This window comes from Balaenoptera borealis, assembly GCF_965194805.1.
Source record: "Balaenoptera borealis genome assembly, chromosome: 9".
In the NCBI taxonomy this organism is placed as follows: domain Eukaryota; kingdom Metazoa; phylum Chordata; class Mammalia; order Artiodactyla; family Balaenopteridae; genus Balaenoptera; species Balaenoptera borealis.
The window spans coordinates 119930013-119951881 of record NC_138873.1 but is presented as its reverse complement, the minus strand read 5'-3'; the positions used below and the strand labels follow the sequence as shown (position 1 = coordinate 119951881).

Genomic DNA, 21869 nt, shown 5'->3' with positions numbered 1-21869 from the left:
TGTGGGGCAGCCTTTTCTGATCACCCTCTCTGAAACAGTAACCACTACTACTCTGTGACCCCTTATTTTATTTCTCATCACATTACTTGGCTCTGCCTGGCACATGATGAGCATTCAGTAAATATTTGTTAATTAGTGAATCAGTTGAATTAACAAAATATGCCAAGTCCTTTTTGATCTAGGTAGCCAAAGGGTGACTCTAATTATAATTGTGTGTGTGTATCCATCCCTTTTTGTGTATACTATACTATGTATGTAGTAGAGTATGTATATATGTGTGTGTATAAATGTGTGTGTGTGTGTGAATGTATCTCAACCAAAGTATCTAGCACCCAGCCTGATATATTATCAAAGTATCCATCCCATATAGTGTATCAGGCTCTGTGCTAGATATTTTGCTTGCATTACCCACTTTAATCAAATAGCTCTCAGATAGGTGTCGTCGTTATCCCCGTCATGGTAATGCAGAAATGGAAGTTGAGAGGCAACTTGGCTCAAGGTCACACAGTTATTCAATAACAGATGATAATGGACAGGATGTGATCTGGCTCCAGAACCCTTACTGAGTGACTTGACTATGCTATGTATATACTACATCTCCTAATTTTGAATTTGCCAAAACCCTATAGGGGAACAAATAGGATAAGCAGGAGATTTTTGTAGTATATATTTCTACAAAGGATTACAAAAAAATCACAAGGTATACATATTTTTCTTTGAGATGAAAGATGTTCCCTTAGTGGTTTAGAAATTAGGTTACATTAAAGTTCACAGATAGTAATATGAAATACAAATAAAGTTTTTATTCAGCTATATTGACCAAATTTAGTGAAAAATACTAAAAGCTTACATTTTATACCTTCCTATTTAAAGGATTTGTTTGAAGGATACCTGTTGTTATGTTCTGCAAATCCTATTCATCAAGTTGGGCACATTTACAAAGTGCTCCCCCTTGATCTCTGTAAACCCGAAGGTGTTTATTCTTTTATTTCCTGCTCCATTCATCCTTGTTATCTACACCTAACAGTTGAGGGACATCACTTACCCTTGCTGTCTCCACCTTTGCTGTCGTTCACTGAGCTCTCAGCGCCTCCCCCGCTAAGCCCTCACTAGGTCACTTCATTTCACATGCTCAGCCCTGCCTAGACTTGCCAAGGTTCTCCCAGTACCCCTCCTCAGCTTCTTTTCTTTTGGGATGTCCATGCAGTGTCCAACCACCTCCTTCATATTTTTGTTCTGATTACTGTCTGTGCTACCTCTGAACTTCTATATGCAAAATTCATATCTTATAAAATTATTTCACATTTGTTAGTTCTTTCTGCATGGCACACAGAAACTCTCTTTCTCCTTCCCAAAATATAATTCTTTCAGTTGTACCCTCTATCCTAGTTCCTGTAACCAGCTCACCTGAAACAGAACTTCTATGCAAAAAGCGCTTATCTCTCGAGGGAAGACATTAAGGGGCTGTTGAACACTCTGTAAAAGCTCAGAAGCAACGTGGTTTTGAGGAGCAGTGAGTGAGATGCTGCAAGGATGTTAGAGCTGGAAGGTACTGGAGAAGTCATGGGCCTGGTTCCTTTTGTTGTGTTATGTTCTGTGTGGGTTGTATCACTTAGGTTGCTTTCAGCTGCAAGTAACAGAATACCCTACGAAAGGAACTGACAAGATGATTTACCATCTTCCTTAACAAGAAGTCTGGAGAGGAGCCCGTTCCTGGGTTTGGTTAGGAGCTCAGCAGCATCACCACCGGACCAGATGCTCTCCATAGTTCCCCTTGCCATCTTCAGCCTGTTGGTGAAGCCTGTACTTCTGTGTCACGATGACCGTGATGTCACAGGCATACACAGCTACGTCTACTGAAAGAGAGGAGACTTGTTTCCACTCTGTTAATTGTACAGCTCTGCTCATTCCAAAGGGAAACGTTTTCCCAGGTGATCCAGAAGACTGCCACTCCTATGTCCACGGCTAAGTACAGGGGAAGCAGGGATGGCATGTATCTGGCATTTTTAGGCTTTCTGATGGGCGAGGTGGGCGTGTGGATTCTGCTGGTATAGAAGAAGAGAGAAGGAACTAGCTATTGGTGTGGCAACCATTAATGTCTGCTATTCATAGTGAACCCAAGAAGAGGAGCTTCTGAACCATCTGCATCATTACCTTTTTGCATTGCCCAAATTGGAAGGATTAGTTTCGGTTTACAAATGTTTGAGCTCTCTGATGTTGTTAACTAGCAGGAAGGAAGGGAGAGAGGAAGAAAGAAAAAAGATATAAATTTAGAAGAACTATAGTTAATAAATTTTCATATACATCAGTTCACGTGGCAAATACTCTGAGATATTATGATGTATCAGCAACTCTTAAAACCTGCATATTACTGTGTCACTGGACTTTGGTCTATAACTTCTCATTTTCTTTTTGGGGGCTCAAGTTTAGATGATTTTAAGATAAAATAATGACCAATCTTTGTACCCCTTTCTGGCATTCAGTCAAAGTAAAATTGCTTTCTTAGTGGAGTTTGACAGAATCATGTAATTGAACTTAGGAAGAGATTTTTTAAAAATTGAAGTATAGGTGATTTACCTATAATTTACAATATTGTATTAGTTTCAGGTGTATAACAAAGCGATTGTTATTTTTATCAGATTATATTCCATTATAGGTTATTACAAGATACTGAATATAATTCCCTGTGCTCTACAGTAAATCCTTGTTGCTTATCTATTTTATGTACAGTAGTTCGTATCTGTTAATCCCATACTCCTAATTTGTCCCTCCCACCCTCCCTCGCTCTCCCCTTTGGTAACCATAAGTTTGTTTTCTATGTCTGCTAATTTGTTTCTGTTTTGTATATAGATTCATTTATATTGTTTTTAGATTTCACATATAAGTAATACCATATAATATTTGTCTGTTTCTGTCTGACTTACTTCACTCAGTATAATATTCTCTAGGTCCATCCATGTTGCTGCAAATGGAAATATATCATTCTTTTTTATGACTGAGTAATATTCCACTGTATATATATACCACATCTTCTTAAGCCAGTCATCTGTTGATGGGCACTTGGGTTGCTTCCATGTCTTGGCTGTTGTAAGTAGTGCTGCTATTGAGGTTCATGTATTTTTTCAAATTAGAGTTTTTGTTTTTTCCAGATGTATACCCAGGAGTGGGATTGCTGGATCATGTGGTAGCTCTACTTTTAGTTTTTAAGGACCCTCCATTCTGTTTTCCATAGTGATTGCACCAATTTACATTCCCACTGACAGTGTACAAGGGTTCTCTTTCCTCCACACCCTCTCCAGCATTCATTAATTGTAGACTTTTTGATGATGGCCATTCTGACCAGTGGGAGGTGATACCTCATTGTGGTTTTGATTTGCCTTTCTCTGATAATAAAAGATGTTGAGCATCTTTTCATGTGCCTTTTGGTCATCTATATGTCTTCTTTGGAAAAATGTCTGTTTAGGTCTTTGGCCCATTTTTTTATTGGGTTGTTTGTTTTTTTGATATGGAGCTATAGGAGCTGTTTGTATGTTTTGGATACTAACCCCTTGTTGGTCACATTGTTTGCAAATATTTTCTCCCATTCTGTAGGTTATCTTTTCGTTTTGTTGATGGTTTCCTTTGCTGTGCAAAAGCTTTTAAGTTTGATTAGGTCTCATATGTTTATTTTTGCTTTTATTTCATTTGCCTTGGGAAGCTGATCTAAGAAAATACTGCTACGATTTACATCTGAGAATGTTTTGTCTATGTTCTCTTCTAAGAGTTTTATGGTGTCCTCTTATATTTAGGTCTTTAAACCATTTTGAGTTTTTTTTTGTTTTGTTTTTTTAGTATGGGTGTGAGGGAGTGTTCTAATTTCATTGATTTATATGTAACTGTCCAGCTTTTAGGGAGAGATTTTTTAATGGAATAGAAGATGCCTTTCTAAATGTAGGCTGCTGATAAAAGTACATGTAACAATGAAATAAAAAGTAACTCTTCCTTTCTAATTTGGTGATTCAGTTATGTCCAGTAGGAGTTACAGAAAGAAACAGCCTCTAATACCTATCAATTTTATCATGAAACTATCTTAAATTGAGGCAGCTAATGCTAAGCCAGTCATGGCCATCTCATTTACTAAGTTTCTTTTGTATGTCAGGGCCTGTGTTAGGTACAGAGGATCCAAAGATATAGAGATGGCCTTATTCCTACTATTGGACCTTGAGCTCCAATGGGGCAGAGGCTTATGTAAACAAGCAATTACAATTCCAGGTACTACAGACTACAATAGAGATGTGTAAAAGTAAGGATTAGTATTAGCACAAATGACAGTGTCTGTCCTATAAGGTAGTTCATATTATCCTCACTTCTAGGTGAAAAAAACAGCCACAGAGTAGTCAAATTAACTTGTCCATAAACAGCCAAGTCAGATTGTGGACTGGATTTCTGGCCCCAAGTCCAGTGTCCTCTGGCCTACTCTGCATGGAAAGGAAAATCAGGTCTCTCTTCCCCTTGAGGGCAGTGTCAGAAAAAACCTCATGGAGGTTATAGTATTTGAGATTGGCTTTGAGAGATGAGATCTCAGTAGGGTGAGGGCAGAGACATTCTAAGCAATGAGAACAGCATGAAAGGCTTCAGTGCTATATTGTTGGTGCACAATTTGTAGCAGAGAAAAAATTAGGAAGGTGGCTGAGCCTTCTAATGAAAGGCCTTATACTCAGGGTTGAGGTATTTACTTAATTCAGTGAACAGCAAGAGGATCCAGTGGGGTTTGAGCAGGTGACTGCTATAACCGGAAGGGTACACTTAGGCAATTATTTTTCCACAAATATATCTAGTTGGGCTGGAGGTGATCCAGAGAACAGGCTAAAGAGCAGTCCAAGCAAGAGGTTATGAGGGCCCTGTCACGTGGCTACCTTTTCACGTGGCTCAGGTAGATGAGAGTCTCCCGTAGTCGTGGAACAAGAAGCAGGTGATCACAAATTTGAGAGCCATTCAGGTTTGTTGCTATTTTCTTGTCTTAGTGAACAATTATTTACAACTCCTAAAAGTTCAAAATTTTTTCCCACTCCCATTTATTTTTTTTATTCTCTTGATTATATTATCTTGCCTCAGAGAGATTTTTCTAAGACATTTTTAATAGCTTAAAACTACTGAAAAGAGAGACTTACTTTGTGACAAGATAGAGTAGCAGGGTCTGTATTTACCCTCCTGCCTGAAACAGCTGAGAAACTGGACAGAGCATAGGAAATAACTCTTTTCAATATGTTGGACATTAGGCAATAAATGACAGTGACCCCTGAGAGACGGGGAATAAACAAGGTTAACTCTAGGACTGTCCAAGCTCACTGCCATGAAAGGGTCTCCGTGCCATAGCACAGGGTGCTGGACCCCAGCTGGATCCTAGTGGTCTGCTGAATGGTGGAGGGTGGAGCTGGTTCTTTGAGAACATTGACACAGTTAAATGCCTTTACTCAGGCTGATCAGAAAAGAAGAAAGATGTAAATGACCAATATCAGGTAATTAAGAGAGGGGGTGACGTCACTACTGATTCTGTAGCCGTTAAAAGGACAATAAGGGAATACTGCTAATGAGTTGATGCCAATAAATTCAACAACTTAAAATGACAAATTTGTTAAAGGCACAAACTACCCAGGCTCATTCAAAAATAAATTTAAAACCTGAAAAATCCTATATCTATTAAAGAAATTGAGTTTATGGTTAAACACCTAGCAAAGAAAACTCCAGGCCAAGATGACTTAATTGGTGAATTCTGTCTATAAAAGAAACAATCCCAAACTCTTTCTAGAAGAATACACAGACTCTTCCAGAAAATTGAAAATGAGAGAACACATCTTTACTTATTCCATGAGGACAGCATTACCAAAGATGTTACAAGAAAAGAAAAGCTATAGACCAATAACCCCCATGAACATAGATGTAAAGATTCTGAACTTCCCTGTGGCACAGTGGTTAAGAATCCGCCTGCCAATGCAGGGGATATGGGTTCGATCCCTGGTCCGGGAAGATCCCACATGACTTGGAGCAACTAAGCCTGTGTGCCACAACTACTGAGCCTGCGCTCTAGAGCCCATAAGCCACAATTACTGATCCCGCGTGCCACAACTACTGAAGCCCGTGTGCCTAGAGCCCATACTCCGCGACAAGAGAAGCCACCACAGTGAGAAGCCCGTGGACCACAACGAAGAGTAGCCCCTGTTTGCCGCAACTAGAGAAAGCCCGCACACAGCAGTGAAGACACAACACAGCCAAGAATAAAAATTTTAGCAAATCAAATCCATGACAAAATATCATGACCAAAGGGGTTTATCCCAGGAATGCAAAGTTGGTTTAACATTTGAAAATCAGTCAATGTAATTCACCATAATCGACTGAAAAAGAAAAGTGATTATGATCAGTATTTGACCAAGTCCAATATTCATTCATAAGAAAAAAATCTCAGCAAACTAGGAACAGAAGGGAACTTTCTTAACCTGTCATAGGACATCTATGAAAAACCTACAGCTAACATTATACTTACTAGTAAAAGGCTAAATGCTTTCCCTCTAAAACCAGGAAAAAAGACAGATATCTTCTCACCATTTCTATTCAGATTGCACTGGAGATTCTAGCCATTGCCATCAAGTTTAAAAAAAAAAAAAAAGAAGGAAAAGGTATTGAAATTGCAAAGAAGTAAAAACTGACTTTTATCACAGATCACATGATCATCTATGCAGAAAATGTGATGGAATCTACCAAAAAGAACTATTAAGTGACTGTAGCAAACTGTAGGATACAAGTCAATAATACAGAATAAGTTGTATTTCTCAATATTGGCAATGAAATTTTAGAAATTGAAATGGAAAATAGTACCATTTACCATATCAAAGAATATGAAATACTTAGAAATGCATCTGACAAAATATGTATGAGACTTGTATACTGAAAACTGCAAAACATTGCTAAGAGAAATTAAAGCAGATTTAAATAAATTGAGAGACAAACCATGTACATGGATTGGAATACTTAGTATCGTTAAGATGGCAGTTCCCCCTCAATTGATCTATAGATTCAACATAATCTAAATCAGAATCTCAACAGACATTTTTGTTAAAGTTGATCAGCTCCATCTAAAACTCATATGGAAATACAAAGGATCTAAAAAGAGCTAAAACAACCTTAGAAAAGAACAAAGTTGGAAGAGTAACTTTACCTGATTTCAATTAATTATTATAAATTTATAGTAAGCAAGATAACGTGATATTAGTATAAAGTTGGACAAATAGATCAATAGAACAAAATAAAGAGTCCTTTAATAGGCCCAAAGATATGTGATCAAAATTTATTTTTAACAAAGGTACCAAAAAAAAAAAATCATATATCCATACCTCACACCATTTATAAAAACTAACAGTGTATTATAGACCTAAACGTGCAATCCTAAAATTATAAAACTTCTAGAAGAAACATAGGAGAAAATATTTGTGACCTTTACTTAAGCAAAGATTTCTCAAATATGACACCAAAAGCATAATCCATGAAAGACAAAAACGTGATAAATAAGACAATCATAATTTCTGTTCTTTGAAAGACACTGTTAAGGGAATGAAAAAGAAAGCCACAGACTGGAGAAAATATTTACAAATCGTGTGTCTGAGAGAGGACTTTATCCAGAATCACTCAGTGATAAGAAAACAAACAATCCAATAAAAATGGGCAAAGAATATATACCAATGACAAGTAAACTAATGAAAAGCACATGAAAAACATGTTCAACATCATTAGTCATCAGGGAAATGCAAAGAAAAACCATCATGAGATACCACACTACACCTGTTAGAATGGTAAAAAATAAGTAAACTGAAACACTTGTGTACTGCTGGTAGGAATGTAACATGATACAATCATTTTGGAAGTATTGATAGTTTGGCAGTTTCTTAAATATTTACTTCCAAATGACTTAAACATTTCACTCCTGGGCAATTACCCAAGGGAAATTAAAGCATATGTCCATAAAAATACTTGTACACAAATGTTTATAGCAGCTTTACTTGTAATAACCAAAAACTGGAGTTGCCTCAGATGTCCATCAACAGATGAATGGATAGACAGTTTTGGTATGTCCATATAAGGCAATACACCTCAGCTATAAAAAGGAATGAACTGTTGATACATGCAGCAATTCGATGAGTTTCAAAATAATTATGCTGAGTGAAAGAATCCAGACCTCCGCCCACCCCCGCCCAAAGAAAAAAGTATGAGTTTCTTTACAGGAAATTGAGAAAATACAAACTAATGTATATTTACTGAAAACAAATTGGTGGTTGCTAAGGGACAGCACGGAGGCAAATGGGGAGGGATAGGAAGGAGGATTTTATAAATGGGATTGAGGAAACCTTCGGGGTGATGGATATGCTCATTATCTTGATTTTGGTGATAGCTTTATAGGTGCATATATTAGTCAAAACTTATCAAATAGTATGCTTTAAATATATGCAGTTTTGTGAATCTCAATTATACTTCAGTAAAACTATTTCTAAACTACCAGAGTGACACCAGATCTGTCTTCCCAAGTTCTACTAAGACTTCGAATTCTAAGGAATTCAAATGTGATAAATATTTAGCATTTAGATTCTCACGATTTTCAAGAGTTTTTTTCAGCATGTTTATGTCTTTGTTCAGTTTTTTGAAGTTCTTTACATGGAAGCCCTTTATTTCATGAAGAAGTAGAGCAGTATAAATGCATACAAACTACTGGTGAGAATATAAATTGGTGCAATCACTATGTAAAAACACTTCTAATGTAAAATATGTGCGTACTCTACAACATAGCACTTCTCTTTCTTGGAATGGACCGAGAATAGCAGCTCTCAAACTGGTCTCAGGTCGCCTTTGCACTCTTAAATTATTGAGGAATTCAAAGAGCTTTTGTTTATGTTATGTGAGTTATATCTTTAGATATTTACTTATATTAGAAATAAAAACTGATAACATTTAGAAATATTTTTCATTTTTAAATAACCATAATAAACATACTGACAGGTTAACACAAATAATACTTTTAGGGAGAACAATGGTTTTCCAAAACAGAAAAACAAGTGAGAAGAGTGGTATTGTTTTATATTTTTAATATATTTATATCTAATATCTTGCTCAATCGAAGATGGACGCTCATATCTGTTTTTATATTTAATCTTTTGGGATATACTGTCTTAATTGAAGTGTATGAGGAAAATCTGGCCTCACACATATACGGTTGGAAAAGGGAGAACCTTAGCAGATAATTGTGGGTAGTCTTCTTTGATACTACACCATAACTCTAAGTGATAGTTTTTTAAATTTAAGTTGCAGTGTTGAATATGAAACCACATCAGTGAATTTTTTGTACTCTGTTGCATTAAAATCCATTGGCATTTGTCGATCTGTACTTTGAATGGATTGATCACATTATTTGTAATATTATGCACTAGTTTGGAAAATATTGGCTCAGGTGAGTTATTCACATGTTCCAAATGTTGCCACATTTCATTATATAATATCAACAAATGATACTCATTAATATCACCAACAATCTTATCAGAAAAGTCTCAAAGAACTAGAAAACTGTCAAGCTTGCCATGGCAGATGTAAGTTTTCTGAAATTCTAATTTTTACTTGAAAGACTGAATTTTATCAATGGCAGCCAGTAATGCCATTCATTTCTTTGAAGTGACAGGTTCACTTTCTTTATTTTCGAGAGATAACTGTTAAATACCAAGTCTGAATCATGATGGTTTGAAATCTGTCAGTCATTCTTTCAAGTAAAACAGTGGTCTGTGGAAAAAATGGTTAGTTCAGCTTGCAATTCAAGCACACGATTGCTTTTCCTTGAGATAGATGTTGCTATTTGTTAGACATCAGAAGTGCCTTATGCAGCTTCCCATTTAGGGACAGAACAGGAAACATTTTCTGTAAGAGGTCAACAAGTATATACGTTAGGCATTGTGGACCACGGAGTTGAGTTTTAGTTGAGTGTTGTAACGATTCAGCTACATCAGTGCAGTGTGAAAGCAGCCTTAGACAATATGTAAACAAATGGATGTGACTGTGTACCAATAAAACTTTATTTACAAAAACAGGGAGCAGACTAAGTTTGCACAGCAAACTGTAGTTTGCCAAACCTGACATACAGTATTAAAAAGATGAGTATATTAAGGTTAAGAGTTAATAAAATTAATAACTTACTGCTTCACCAAGTGACATGCTTCTCAGTAGCATTGATATCTGTCATCATTCTTCTATCTGAATGATAGATGCTCTTGAGCATCTATCAAGAGGATCCATGCTTACTGCTCTTCATTGTGTAACCCTCCGCTCGGATGCTATTCTCAGCATCTGAGCCCTGGATTCTAGAGTTTATCCTGCCTCGAGAACGTCCCATAAATTATCTCTACCCTCTTTTCAAACTCAGCTCTTTTTGACTTCTCCTTCTTGATCTCAAACATGCTTACATGTGTCCCGTCTTTAAATGATAAACGCCTTCCTTTGACCCTCTCCTCCACTCACACCCAGTCTGTGCTTGGGCTCTATTTCCTTTGCAATGACAGCAGTCTCCTAGTCGTACATTTTGTTCTTAGGGTTCTCTTTGCTAGGACTTTTGTAATGTTTGATACCAGTGATCCCTGATTGCTTCTTGAAATTTTTGAAGCTCTCAATTGCCTCCAAAATTTAATTTTCCTGGGCTTCTATTTATCATTCTGATGGTTCTTTCACCCAGTTTTCTTCCATTCATCTCTTAAATGTTGGTCTTTCTTGGTTTTGCTTCTTATTTTCTTATTTATAACAGATAATTTTCATTGTTCTTTGTATGATCCATGGGTTACCTCTTCTGCTTTCATGATTTCAGCTCCCATGTCTTTGCTGGTGACTCCCAAAGTTGTATCTAGACTAAGCGTTTCTCCTGAGCTTTAGAACATGCTTCCACTCCCCTATCAGACATCTCAATTTGGAGCTCCAGCAGCTACTTCATATGTATCATGTCTAAAATAGTTTATTTCTCTTTTGAAACCCACTTTCCTCCTTATTTCAGTAAAAAGCATTTACTGGGCCCCAAACTAGAAATCTGGAATTATTTAAGATTCCTTTTCCCTTCACCTCTAATATCTATGTGCTCACCTGCAAATCCCCATAGCTGTACCTCCTAAATTTCTTTCTGCTACATTCATTATCTCCCTGTCTCCACTGCCTTTTCGTGAGTTCAGCTTCCTCTCTCTGGCTCTCAGCTGGGCTTTCTAATGTACCCTTGTCCTGTCTTCTAGTATATCTTTCCAGGCAAAGGTGATTCTTCCTTATCTGCCTCTTCTTACCTTGCCGATATTATTTAGTAGTCACTGGGTAATGTGGTTGCCTGTAAAAGCAAAATCTTATTGGTACTTTTCTGCTAAAAGACTCCCAGGGGCTCCCCTTGGTCCAAAGGGTGAAGTTGAAACTCTTTAATGCCAGGTGTGAGATCTCTCACTGGCCATCCCCTGGCTCTTTAGTTAAGTTCCTCCCCTCCGTCTGCCCACATATACCCAGCCCCCAGACCACCACAGTTCTCCAGGGACACATCCATCACCTCTTACGGCTGCACTCTTTGCACATTTGCTAAAAATGTCCTCACTCCTCTCCCATGTCACAGTTGACTTAAGGGTCCCGCTCCACTCTTTCCTCCCCGTGGAATCTTTCCTAATACCCCACCATACTCTCACAGAACACTGCATGGATAACAGCATTTATTTTGGGTGCCTACTTTGTTCAGATCATTTGCAATCCTTATAATAACCTTGAAAGGTAGTAATTATTACTCCCATTTTAAAGATGAGGGCCCGAGTCCAAGATACATAATATTAAATGATTTGTCTGAAGTTACACATGTAGATGGGGACTGAGCTAGGCTCTGGACCTGGGCTCTTTCTGTTCTATCAGTCTGTATCTCTTTACTCTTCTAGGGATTTCTTTACTATCTGGACATGTATCCATCTCCTCTGATCAGCAATACATTTCCACATCACCAGTTCAATAAAAAAAGGAATAGAAGAATTTGTGACTGACACAGAGTTTCAGGTATAAAGCAGTCCCATGATATAGTCTCAGAAAACCGTGTTAGAGCTTAGTGATTTGTCTTTTTCAAAGAACTGTTTATTTAGATCTTGGGTAAAGTATTTTGGTTCTTGTACATTTTGGTCAACAGATGTTTACTGTGTGCAGTGTTCTCCGAAGCCCTGCCCAGGAAACAGACATTGGTATGATTGTTTCCGTCCTCAGAGAGCTTTGGTATGGTAGGAATTTATGACAGACACACAGCTGATGTGGACAGGCAGTAACAATAAAGTGCCTCAGGTTTTTAAGCAGAGGAAGGTCACATGAGACTGCATTCAAATGGGACCAGGAAAGATTTCCTGATGGATGAGTAGAATCCCAATAAAGGGAGATATTTATTTTAAACTTCCTATCTTCCTATTCAGGGGATAGGAAGTTTAAAATAAATATAAAGTAAGAAAGAAGTCTGGTTTGGTCCATTTATAATTCAGATCAATTATTGATACCCTTTAGTCTTGGAGTTAAGAGCAGTGATGGAGTATCAATTTTAAAAATTCTGTTTATTGTACAATAAACAAATGCATAAAACAAATGTGGGGCTTAATGATTAATGAGTGTGGATTTTAAGTAAGGAACAGAGTGGGTTTGTCTTTGCGTTTGTTGCATGGGATTTCCTAGGCACTGGGTATCACTGCGGTCCTCTGCAGGATGGGTGTGGCCTGTAAGAGAATTCCCGCAGTTTTCTTGTTCTGACAAGGTCATCTTGTCTGTGGAAGTAATTTTCTTAAGTCCACACTGCGCCAGGGTGGCTTTGCTTCTGTTCCTTAGGACATGGTCTTTGGTTGCCTCAGCTAACTTTTTGACAGTGCTCACTTTTTCTGAATTCTCGGCAGCCCCTCTTGGACACTGTAGACATTTTTCTTCCCCTGAGGTACACCTGGAATAGTAGCTAATACGTAGATGTGGATGGTGAACGTGTTACAAAGATTTACTCTCTTATAAACTCAGGTCAAATCATAGTAATTTAATGCCTGCATGATCTGTGAAAGCTTTGATGAGCATAGTGGAATTCTTTCTTCTTTTACTGTTCCCTCTCATTCTGCCACTTACATGACAAGTGTGGTATTAGCACCCATCAAAATTAAAATCCAAGTGAAGTAGGCTTTTCAATATAGTATTTCAAAAAATACACTTATGTTATTGCCTTCAGATGGTATATATCAGGACTCCCCAGCCCCCCTGGGCTGCACAGCAGGAGGTGAGGGGCAGGCAAGGGAGCGAAGCTTCATCTGTAGTTACAACCTCTCCCCATCGCTCGCATTACCGCCTGAGCTCCACTTCCTGTCAGATCAGCGGCAGCATTAGATTCTCATGGGAGCTCGAACACTACTGTGAACTGCACATGCGAGGGATCTAGGTTGCGTGCTCCTTATGAGAATCTAATGCCTGATGATCTGAGGTGGAGCTGAGGCGGTGATTCTAGCGCTGGGGAGCGGCTGCAAATACAGATTATCATTAGCAGAGAGGTTTGACTGTACAGAGACCATAATAGATCAATTGCTTGCAGACTCATATCAAAAGCCTATCAGTGAGTGGCAAGTGAAAACAAGCTCAGGGCTCCCACTGATGCTGCATTATGGTGAGTTATATAATTATTTCATTATATATTACAATGTAATAATAATAGAAATAAAGTACACAATAAATGTAATGTGCTTGAATCATCCCAAAACCATCCCCCCGCCCAGTCCATGGAAAAATTATCTTGTATGAAACCGGTCCCTGGTGCCACAAAGGTTGGGGACCGCTGGTGTATAGAATAAGTGTCCGCATGTTTGAGACTTTGTGCTAGGAGTGATAACAAAAAAGATTAACATAAAGTTTAGCTTTCCTGGGAGTTTGTAATTTTAAAAAATGACAGTGGTACTGGAAAACGGATAAAGTTCAGAAAGGATACAGAAGAGAATTCAATAGAAAAAATAAGCCCAAGAAAAAATAAATATATTGGGTAAATGTATTTATATGTCGATGTGTGAAAATATGACATTTAATCTTCTTTGAAGGAAAGATTTTTTTTTTAATTTTATTTATTTTTTTATACAGCAGGTTCTTATTAGTCATCAATTTTATACACATCAGTGTATACATGTCCATCCCAATCTCCCAATTCATCACAGCACCACCATCACCCCCCGCTGCTTTACCCATTGGTGTCCATACATTTGTTCTCTACGTCTGTGTCTCAATTTCTGCCCTGCAAACCGGTTCATCTGTACCATTTTTCTAGGTTCCACATATATGCGTTAATATACGATATTTGCTTTTCTCTTTCTGGCTTACTTCACTCTGTATGACAGTCTCTAGATTCATCCCCGTCTCTACAAATGACCCAATTTCGTTCCTCTTTATGGCTGAGTAATATTCCATTGTATGTATCTACCACATCTTCTTTATCCATTCGTCTGTCTATGGGCATTTAGCTTGCTTCTATGACCTGGCTATTGTAAATAGTGCTGCAATGAACATTGGGGTGCATGTGTCTTTTTGAATGATGGTTTTCTCTGGGTATATGCCCAGTAGTGGGATTGCTGGGTCATATGGTAATTCTATTTTTAGTTTTTTAAGGAACCTCCATACTGTTCTCCATAGTGTCTGTATCAATTTACATTCCCACCAACAGTGCAAGAGGGTTCCCTTTTCTCCACACCCTCTCCAGCATTTGCTGTTTGTAGATTTTCTGATGATGCCCATTCTAACTGCTGTGAGGTGATACCTCATTGTAGTTTTGATTTGCATTTCTCTAATAATTAGTGATGTTGAGCAGCTTTTCATGTGCTTCTTGGCCATCTGTATGTCTTCTTTGGAGAAATGTCTATTTAGGTCTTCTCCCCATTTATAGATTGGGTTGTTTGTTTTTTTAATATTGAGCTGCATGAGCTGTTTATATATTTTGGAGATTAATCCTTTGTCCGTTGATTCGTTTGCAAATATTTTCTCCCATTCTGAGAGCTGTCTTTTCGTCTTGTTTGTAGTTTCCTTTGCTTTGCAAAAGCTTTTAAGTTTCATTAGGTCCCATTTGTTTATTTTTGTTTTTATTTCCATTACTCTAGGAGGTCGGTCAAAAAAGATCTTGCTGTGATTTATGTCAAAGTGTTCTTCCTTTGTTTTCCTCTAAGAGTTTTGTTGCGTCCAGTCTTACATTTAGGTCTTTAATCCATTTTGAGTTTATTTTTGTGTGTGGTGTTAGGGAGTGTTCTAATTTCATTCTTTTACATGTAGCTGTCCAGTTTTCCCCATACCACTTATTGAAGAGGCTGTCTTTTCTCCATTGTATATCCTTGCCTCCTTTGTCATAGATGAGATGACCATAGGTGTGTGGGTTTATCTCTGGGCTTTCTATCCTGTTCCATTGATCTGTGTTTCTGTTTTTGTGTCAGTACCGTATTGTCTCATTACTGTAGCTTTGTAGTATAGTCTGAAGTCAGGGAGCCTGATTCCTCCACCTCCGTTTTTTCCCCTCAAGACCGCTTTGGCTATTCAGGGTCTTCTGTGTCTCCATACAAATTTTAAGATTTTTTGTTCTAGTTCTGTAAAAAATGCCACTGGTAATTTGATAGGGATTGCATTGAATCTGTAGATTGCTTTGGGTAGTATAGTCATTTTCACAATATTGATTCTTCCAATCCAAGAACATGGTATATCTCTCCATCTGTTGGTATTATCTTTAATTTCTTTCCTCAGTGCCTTATAGTTTTCAGCATACAGGTCTTTTGTCTCCCTAGGTAGGTTTATTCCTAGGTATTTTATTCTTTTTGTTGCAATGGTAAATGGGAGTGTTTCCTTAATATCTCTTTCAGATTTTTTATTATTAGTGTATAGGAATGCAAGAGATTTCTGTGCATTAATTTTCTATCCTGCAACTTTACCAAATTCATTGATTAGCTTTAGTAGTTTTCTGGTGGCATCTTTAGGATTCTCTATGTATAGTATCATGTCATCTGCAAACAGTGACAGTTTTACTTCTTCTTTTCCAATTTGTATTCCTTTTATTTCTTTTTCTTCTCTGATTGCCATGGCTAGGACTTCCAAAACTATGTTGAATAATAGTGGTGAAAGTGGATATCCTTGTCTTGTTCCTGATCTTAGAGGAAATGGTTTTGGTTTTTCACCATTGAGAATGATGTTTGCTGTGGGTTTGTCGTATATGGCCTTTATTATGTTGAGGTAGGTTCCCTCTATGCCCACTTTCTGGAGAGTTTTTATCATAAATAGGTGTTGAATTTTGTCAAAAGCTTTTTCTGCATCTATTGAGATGATCATATGGTTTTTATTCTTCACTTGGTTAATATGGTGTATCACATTGATTTGCGTATATTGAAGAATCCTTGCATCCCTGGGATAAATCCCACTAGATCATAGTGTATGATCCTTTTAATGTGTTGTTGGATTCTGTTTGCTAGTATTTTGTTGAGGATTTTTGCATCTATATTCATCAGTGGTATTGGTCTGTAATTTTCTTTTTTTGTAGTATCTTTGTCTGGTTTTGGTATCAGGGTGATGGTGGCCTCATAGCATGAGTTTGGGAGTGTTCCTTCCTCTGCAGTTTTTTGGAAGAGTTTGAGAAGGATGGGTGTTAGCTCTTCTCGAAATGTTTGATAGAATTCACCTGTGGAGCCATCTGGTCCTGGACTTTTGTTTGTTGGAAGATTTTAAATCACAGTTTCAATTTCATTACTTATGATTGGTCTGTTCATATTTTCTGCTTCTTCCTGGTTCAGTCTTGGAAGGTTATACCTTTCTAAGAATTTGTCCATTTCTTCCAGGTTCTCCATTTTATTGGCATAGAGTTGCTTGTAGTAGTCTCTTAGGATGCTTTGTATTTCTGCAGTGTCTGTTGTAACTTCTCCTTTTTCATTTCTGATTTTATTGATTTTTGTCCTCTCCCTCTTTTTATTGATGAGTCTGGCTAATGGTTTATCCATTTTGTTTATCTTCTCAAAGAACCAGCTTTTAGTTTTATTGATCTTTGCTATTGTTTTCTTTGTTTCTATTTCGTTTATTTCTGCTCTGATCTTTATGATTTCTTTCCTTCTGCTAACTTTGGGTTTTGTTTGTTCTTCTTTGTCTAGTTCCTTTAGGTGTAAGGTTAAATTATTTATTTGAGATTTTTCTTGTTTCTTGAGGCAGGCTTGTATTGCTATAAACTTCCCTCTTAGAACTGCTTTTGCTGCATCCCATAGGTTTTGGATCATCGTGTTTTCATTGTCATTTGTCTCTAGGTATTTTTTGATTTCCTCTTTGATTTCTTCACTGATCTCTTGGTTATTTAGTAACCTATTGTTTAGCCTCCATGTGTTTGTGTTTTTTACATTTTTTTCCCTGTAATTGATTTCTAGTCTCATAGTGTTGTGGTCAGAAAAGATGCTTCATATGATTTCAGTTTTCTTAAATTTACTGAGGATTGATTTGGGACCCAAGATGTGATCCATCCTGGAGAATGTTCTGTGCGCACTTGAGAAGAAAGTGTAATCTGCTGTTTTTAGATGGAATGTCCTATAAATATCAATTAAATCTATCTGGTCTATTGTGTCATTTAAAGCTTGTGTTTCCTTATTAATTTTCTGTTTGGATGATCTGTACATTGGTGTAAGTGAGGTGTTAAAGTCCCCCACTATGATTGTGTTACTGTCGATTTCTTCTTTTATAGCGGTCAGCAGTTGCCTTATGTATTGAGGTGCTCCTATGTTGGGTGCATATATATTTATAATTATTATATCTTCTTCTTGGATTGATCCCTTGATCATCATGTAGTGTCCTTCCTTGTCTCTTGTAACATCCTTTATTTTAAAGTCTATTTTATCTGATATGAGTATTGCTACTCCAGCTTTCTTTTGATTTCCATTTGCATGGAATATCTTTTTCTATCCCCTCACTTTCAGTCTGTATGTGTCCCTAGGTCTGAAGTGGGTCTCTTGTAGATAACATATATATGGGTCTTGTTTTTCTATCCATTTAGCCAGTCTGTGTCTTTTGTTTGGGGCATTTAATCCATTTACATTCAAGGTTATTATCGATATGTATGTTCCTATTAGCATTTTCTTAATTGTTTTGGTTTGTTTTTGTAGGTCCTTGTCTTCTCTTGTGTTTCCCACTTAGAGAAGTTCCTTTAGCATTTGTTGTAGAGCTGGTTTGGTGGTGCTGAATTCTCTTAGCTTTTGCTTGTCTGTAAAGCTTTTGATTTCTGCATCGAATCTGAATGAGATCCTTGCCAGGTAGAGTATTCTTGGTTGTATGTTCTTCCCTTTCATCACTTTAAATATATCATGCCACTCCCTTCTGGCTTGTAGAGTTTCTGCTGAGAAATCAGTTGTTAACCTTATGGGAGTTCCCTTGTATGTTATTTGTCGTTTTTCCCTTGCTGCTTTCAGCAATTTTTCTTTGTCTTTAATTTTTGCCAATTTGATTACTAAGTGTCTCAGTGTGTTTCTCTTTGGGTTTTTCCTGTATGGGACTTTCTGCACTTCCTGGACTTGGGTGGCTATTTCCTTTCCCATGTTAAGGAAGTTTTCAACTATAATCTCTTCAAATATTTTCTCTGGTCCTTTCTCTCTCTCTTCTCCTTCTGGGACCCCTCTAATGCGAATGTTGTTTCCTTTAATGTTGTCCCAGAGGTCTCTTAGGCTGTCTTCATTTCTTTTCATTCTTTTTTCTTTATTCTCTTCTGCATCAGTGAATTCCACCATTCTGTCTTTCAGGTCACTTATCCATTCTTCTGCCTCAGTTATTCCACTATTGATTCCTTCTAGTGTATTTTTCATTTCAGTTATTGTATTGTTCATCTCTGTTTGTTTATTTTTAAATTTTTCTAGGTCTTTGTTAAACATTTCTTACATCTTCTCAATCTTTGCCTCCATTCTTTTTCCGAGGTCCTGGATAATCTTCACTATCATTATTCTGAATTCTTTTTCTGGAAGGTTGCCTATCTCCACTTCATTTAGTTCTTTTTTGGGATTTTTTCTTGTTCCTTCATCTGGCACATAGCCCTCTGCCTTTTCGTCTTGTCTATCTGTGAATGTGGTTTTTGTTCCACAGGTTGCAGGATTGTAATTCTTCTTGCTTCTTCTGTCTGCCCTCTGGTGGGTGAGGCTATCTAAGAGGCTTGTGTAAGTTTCCTGTTGGGAGGGACTGGTGGTGGGTAGAGCTGGCTCTTGCTCTGGTGGGCAGAGCTCAGTAAAACTTTAATCCACTTGACTGTTGATGGGTGGGGCTGGGTTCCCTCCCTGTTGGTTGTTTGGCGTGAGGCAACCCAACACTGGAGCCTAGCCAGGCTCTTTGGTGGGGCTAATGGCAGACTCTGGGAGGGCTCACGCCAAGGAGTACTTCCCAGAACTTCTGCTGCCAGTGTCCTTGTCCCCACAGTGAGCCACAGGCCCGCCCCCCGCCTCTGCAGGAGACCCTCCAACACTAGCAGGTAGGTCTGGTTCAGTCTCCTATGGGGTCACTGCTCCTTCCCCTGGGTCCCGATGCGCAGACTACTTTGTGTGTGCCCTCCAGGTGTGGAGTCTCCATTTCCCCCAGTCCTGTAGAAGTCCTGCAGTCAAATCCCGCTAGCCTTCAAAGTCCGATTCTCTAGGAATTCCTCCTCCCATTGCCGGACCCCCAGGTTGGGAAGCCCGACGGGGGGTCAGAACATTCGCTCCAGTGGGTGGACTTCTGTGGTATAAGTGTCTTCCAGTTTGTGAGTCACCCACCCATCAGTCATGGGATTTGATTTTATTGTGATTGCGCCCCTCCTACCATCTCATTGTGGCTTGTCCTTTGTCATTGGATGTGGGATATCTTTTATGGTGAGTTCCAGTGTCTTCCTGTCGATGATTGTTCAGCAGTTAGTTGTGATTCCGGTGCTCTCGCAAGAGGGAGTGAGAGCACATCCTTCTACTCCACCATCTTGAACCAATCTCTCTGACATTTAATTTTTGAAAATCTTTTTAGCTGTTGTCAATGCAATTTTGGACTCATAAACTCAACAGGTTTAAATGTTTAAAATCTGAAATGAAATTTTTTTATGCAATCATTAGTGTCATTGACTGAAATCTTCTATTTTCATAGATTTGATCCAGGCTACCAATGAGACCAATGTTAATATTCCTCAGATGGCGGACACGCTCTTTGAGCGGGCAACAAACAGTAGCTGGGTGGTTGTATTTAAAGCTTTAGTCACTACGCATCATCTCATGGTGCATGGAAATGAGGTAAACCATGTAAACCTAACTTTTCTTTTTTTGGCAGGGGAGGGAGGCTGGTGATGACTTAAGTTTCTTAAGCTTTCACTAATTAGGAGAAAAATAAGAGGAAGTATATGGTTCACAGTCATCTGGAGTACAATTTTAATCTACTGTTTAGCTGTTTTTCAGAAATATGTTGTTAGACATTTTGGTAGAGATATCAAAGTGTTAAATCTATATATACCATGTAAACGTATTAATGGACAAAAATATTAGGAGAAAGGAACAACAAAATTATTTTCCCATTGGGAAGTAATTCCTTGTGCCTCTGTGAAAATTGCTTTCATAAAAATGTTAATTTTGGAAAATATTGACTAAACTAAAAATTAGCCATTTTATATGGGATACCTACTGAATCCTGTTAAATTGCAGTGTTTCTGTTATATACAGAAATGAAATATCACACAATTTAATTCTATTTCAGTGAGTATGATCAGTTTTTATTCCCCCTCAGAGAAAGCCCGCAGACTAGGAAACTTTATACTGAGTAAAAAATATCACAATGAGAATTTATATTTTTAGAAAATTCCCTTTAGTATCAGAACTTGTTTAAAGTAGTGATTTCAGAATATTGATGTTTAGTTCTGACTTTTGTTTTTCAGAGATTTATTCAGTATTTGGCCTCTAGAAATACACTATTCAATCTCAGCAATTTTTTGGACAAAAGTGGATCCCATGGTGAGAATATTATGTTTTATAATTTTCTTGCTAATGTTTTTGATGCAGAATTTTTTGATTTTTGAAGTGAGGTTATTAATTAAAAATCAGTGTTAACTGATAGCTCCATTGGATATACAAGAAAAAAATGTAAATGTAACTGTATAGTTACTTTATATTAGCTTTAAAGTATTTAACTGTTATGCAACTCAGCATATGAATTATACATTAATTCTATTTCTTGTCTTTTTCAGTGTTTACCTTAAAAAGTAACAGTGGGTATGTTAGATCCACAATTGTTTGTTAATGAAGGTGTAAGAGGCAATGAAATGAAAAAGTACTTTCCCAATTAAAAATAATCCAGTTTTAAATGTTTTTTTGTAAATTAATAGAATTTGTACTGCCATCATTTGTTCATTCAGCATATTTACTGGTTGTCTATTACGTATAAGGCAAGCACACCAAGCAAGTGGATAGTTCTCAGATAGCTACATGTATTAAATCTGAAACAGTGAACAAAAATGCAAGGAAAAATCAGAAAAGACATTCTGTACAAAGATGGTAGCATATCTAAATTGAATAGTCTTGGAATGTCTCATGCCAAAAGTATTTTTGCCTGAAGTAGGATTTTAAATGAGGCCTGGCTGGTACACTTATTGACCTCATCTTAGAATTATTTACATTTGAGGAGTTTAAAAAAAAATTGGAACTAGCAAAGCACAGTTGAAGGTATTTTATTAATTAGTTTTATCTCCTCTGCCCCTCCCCCCAGGTTATGATATGTCTACCTTCATAAGGCGCTATAGTAGATATTTGAATGAAAAGGCTTTCTCTTACAGACAGATGGCATTTGATTTTGCCAGAGTGAAGAAAGGGTATGTTTTTTCT

The 21869-nt window shown here is 37.5% G+C and overlaps 1 protein-coding gene across 10 annotated transcripts in view; it reads left to right on the top strand.

Annotated features, from left to right (window-relative positions):
- The window catches only part of SNAP91 (synaptosome associated protein 91), a 158263-nt gene that overhangs the window by 34447 nt on the left and 101947 nt on the right, over positions 1-21869 (top strand). For all 10 annotated transcript variants that reach the window (XM_082405849.1, XM_082405850.1, XM_082405857.1 and 7 more), the window contains exons 3-5: positions 20149-20291; positions 20927-21002; positions 21754-21856. In XM_082405849.1, coding sequence (XP_082261975.1) covers positions 20149-20291; positions 20927-21002; positions 21754-21856 — 322 coding nt within the window. The remainder of the gene's footprint in view (positions 1-20148; positions 20292-20926; positions 21003-21753; positions 21857-21869) is intronic.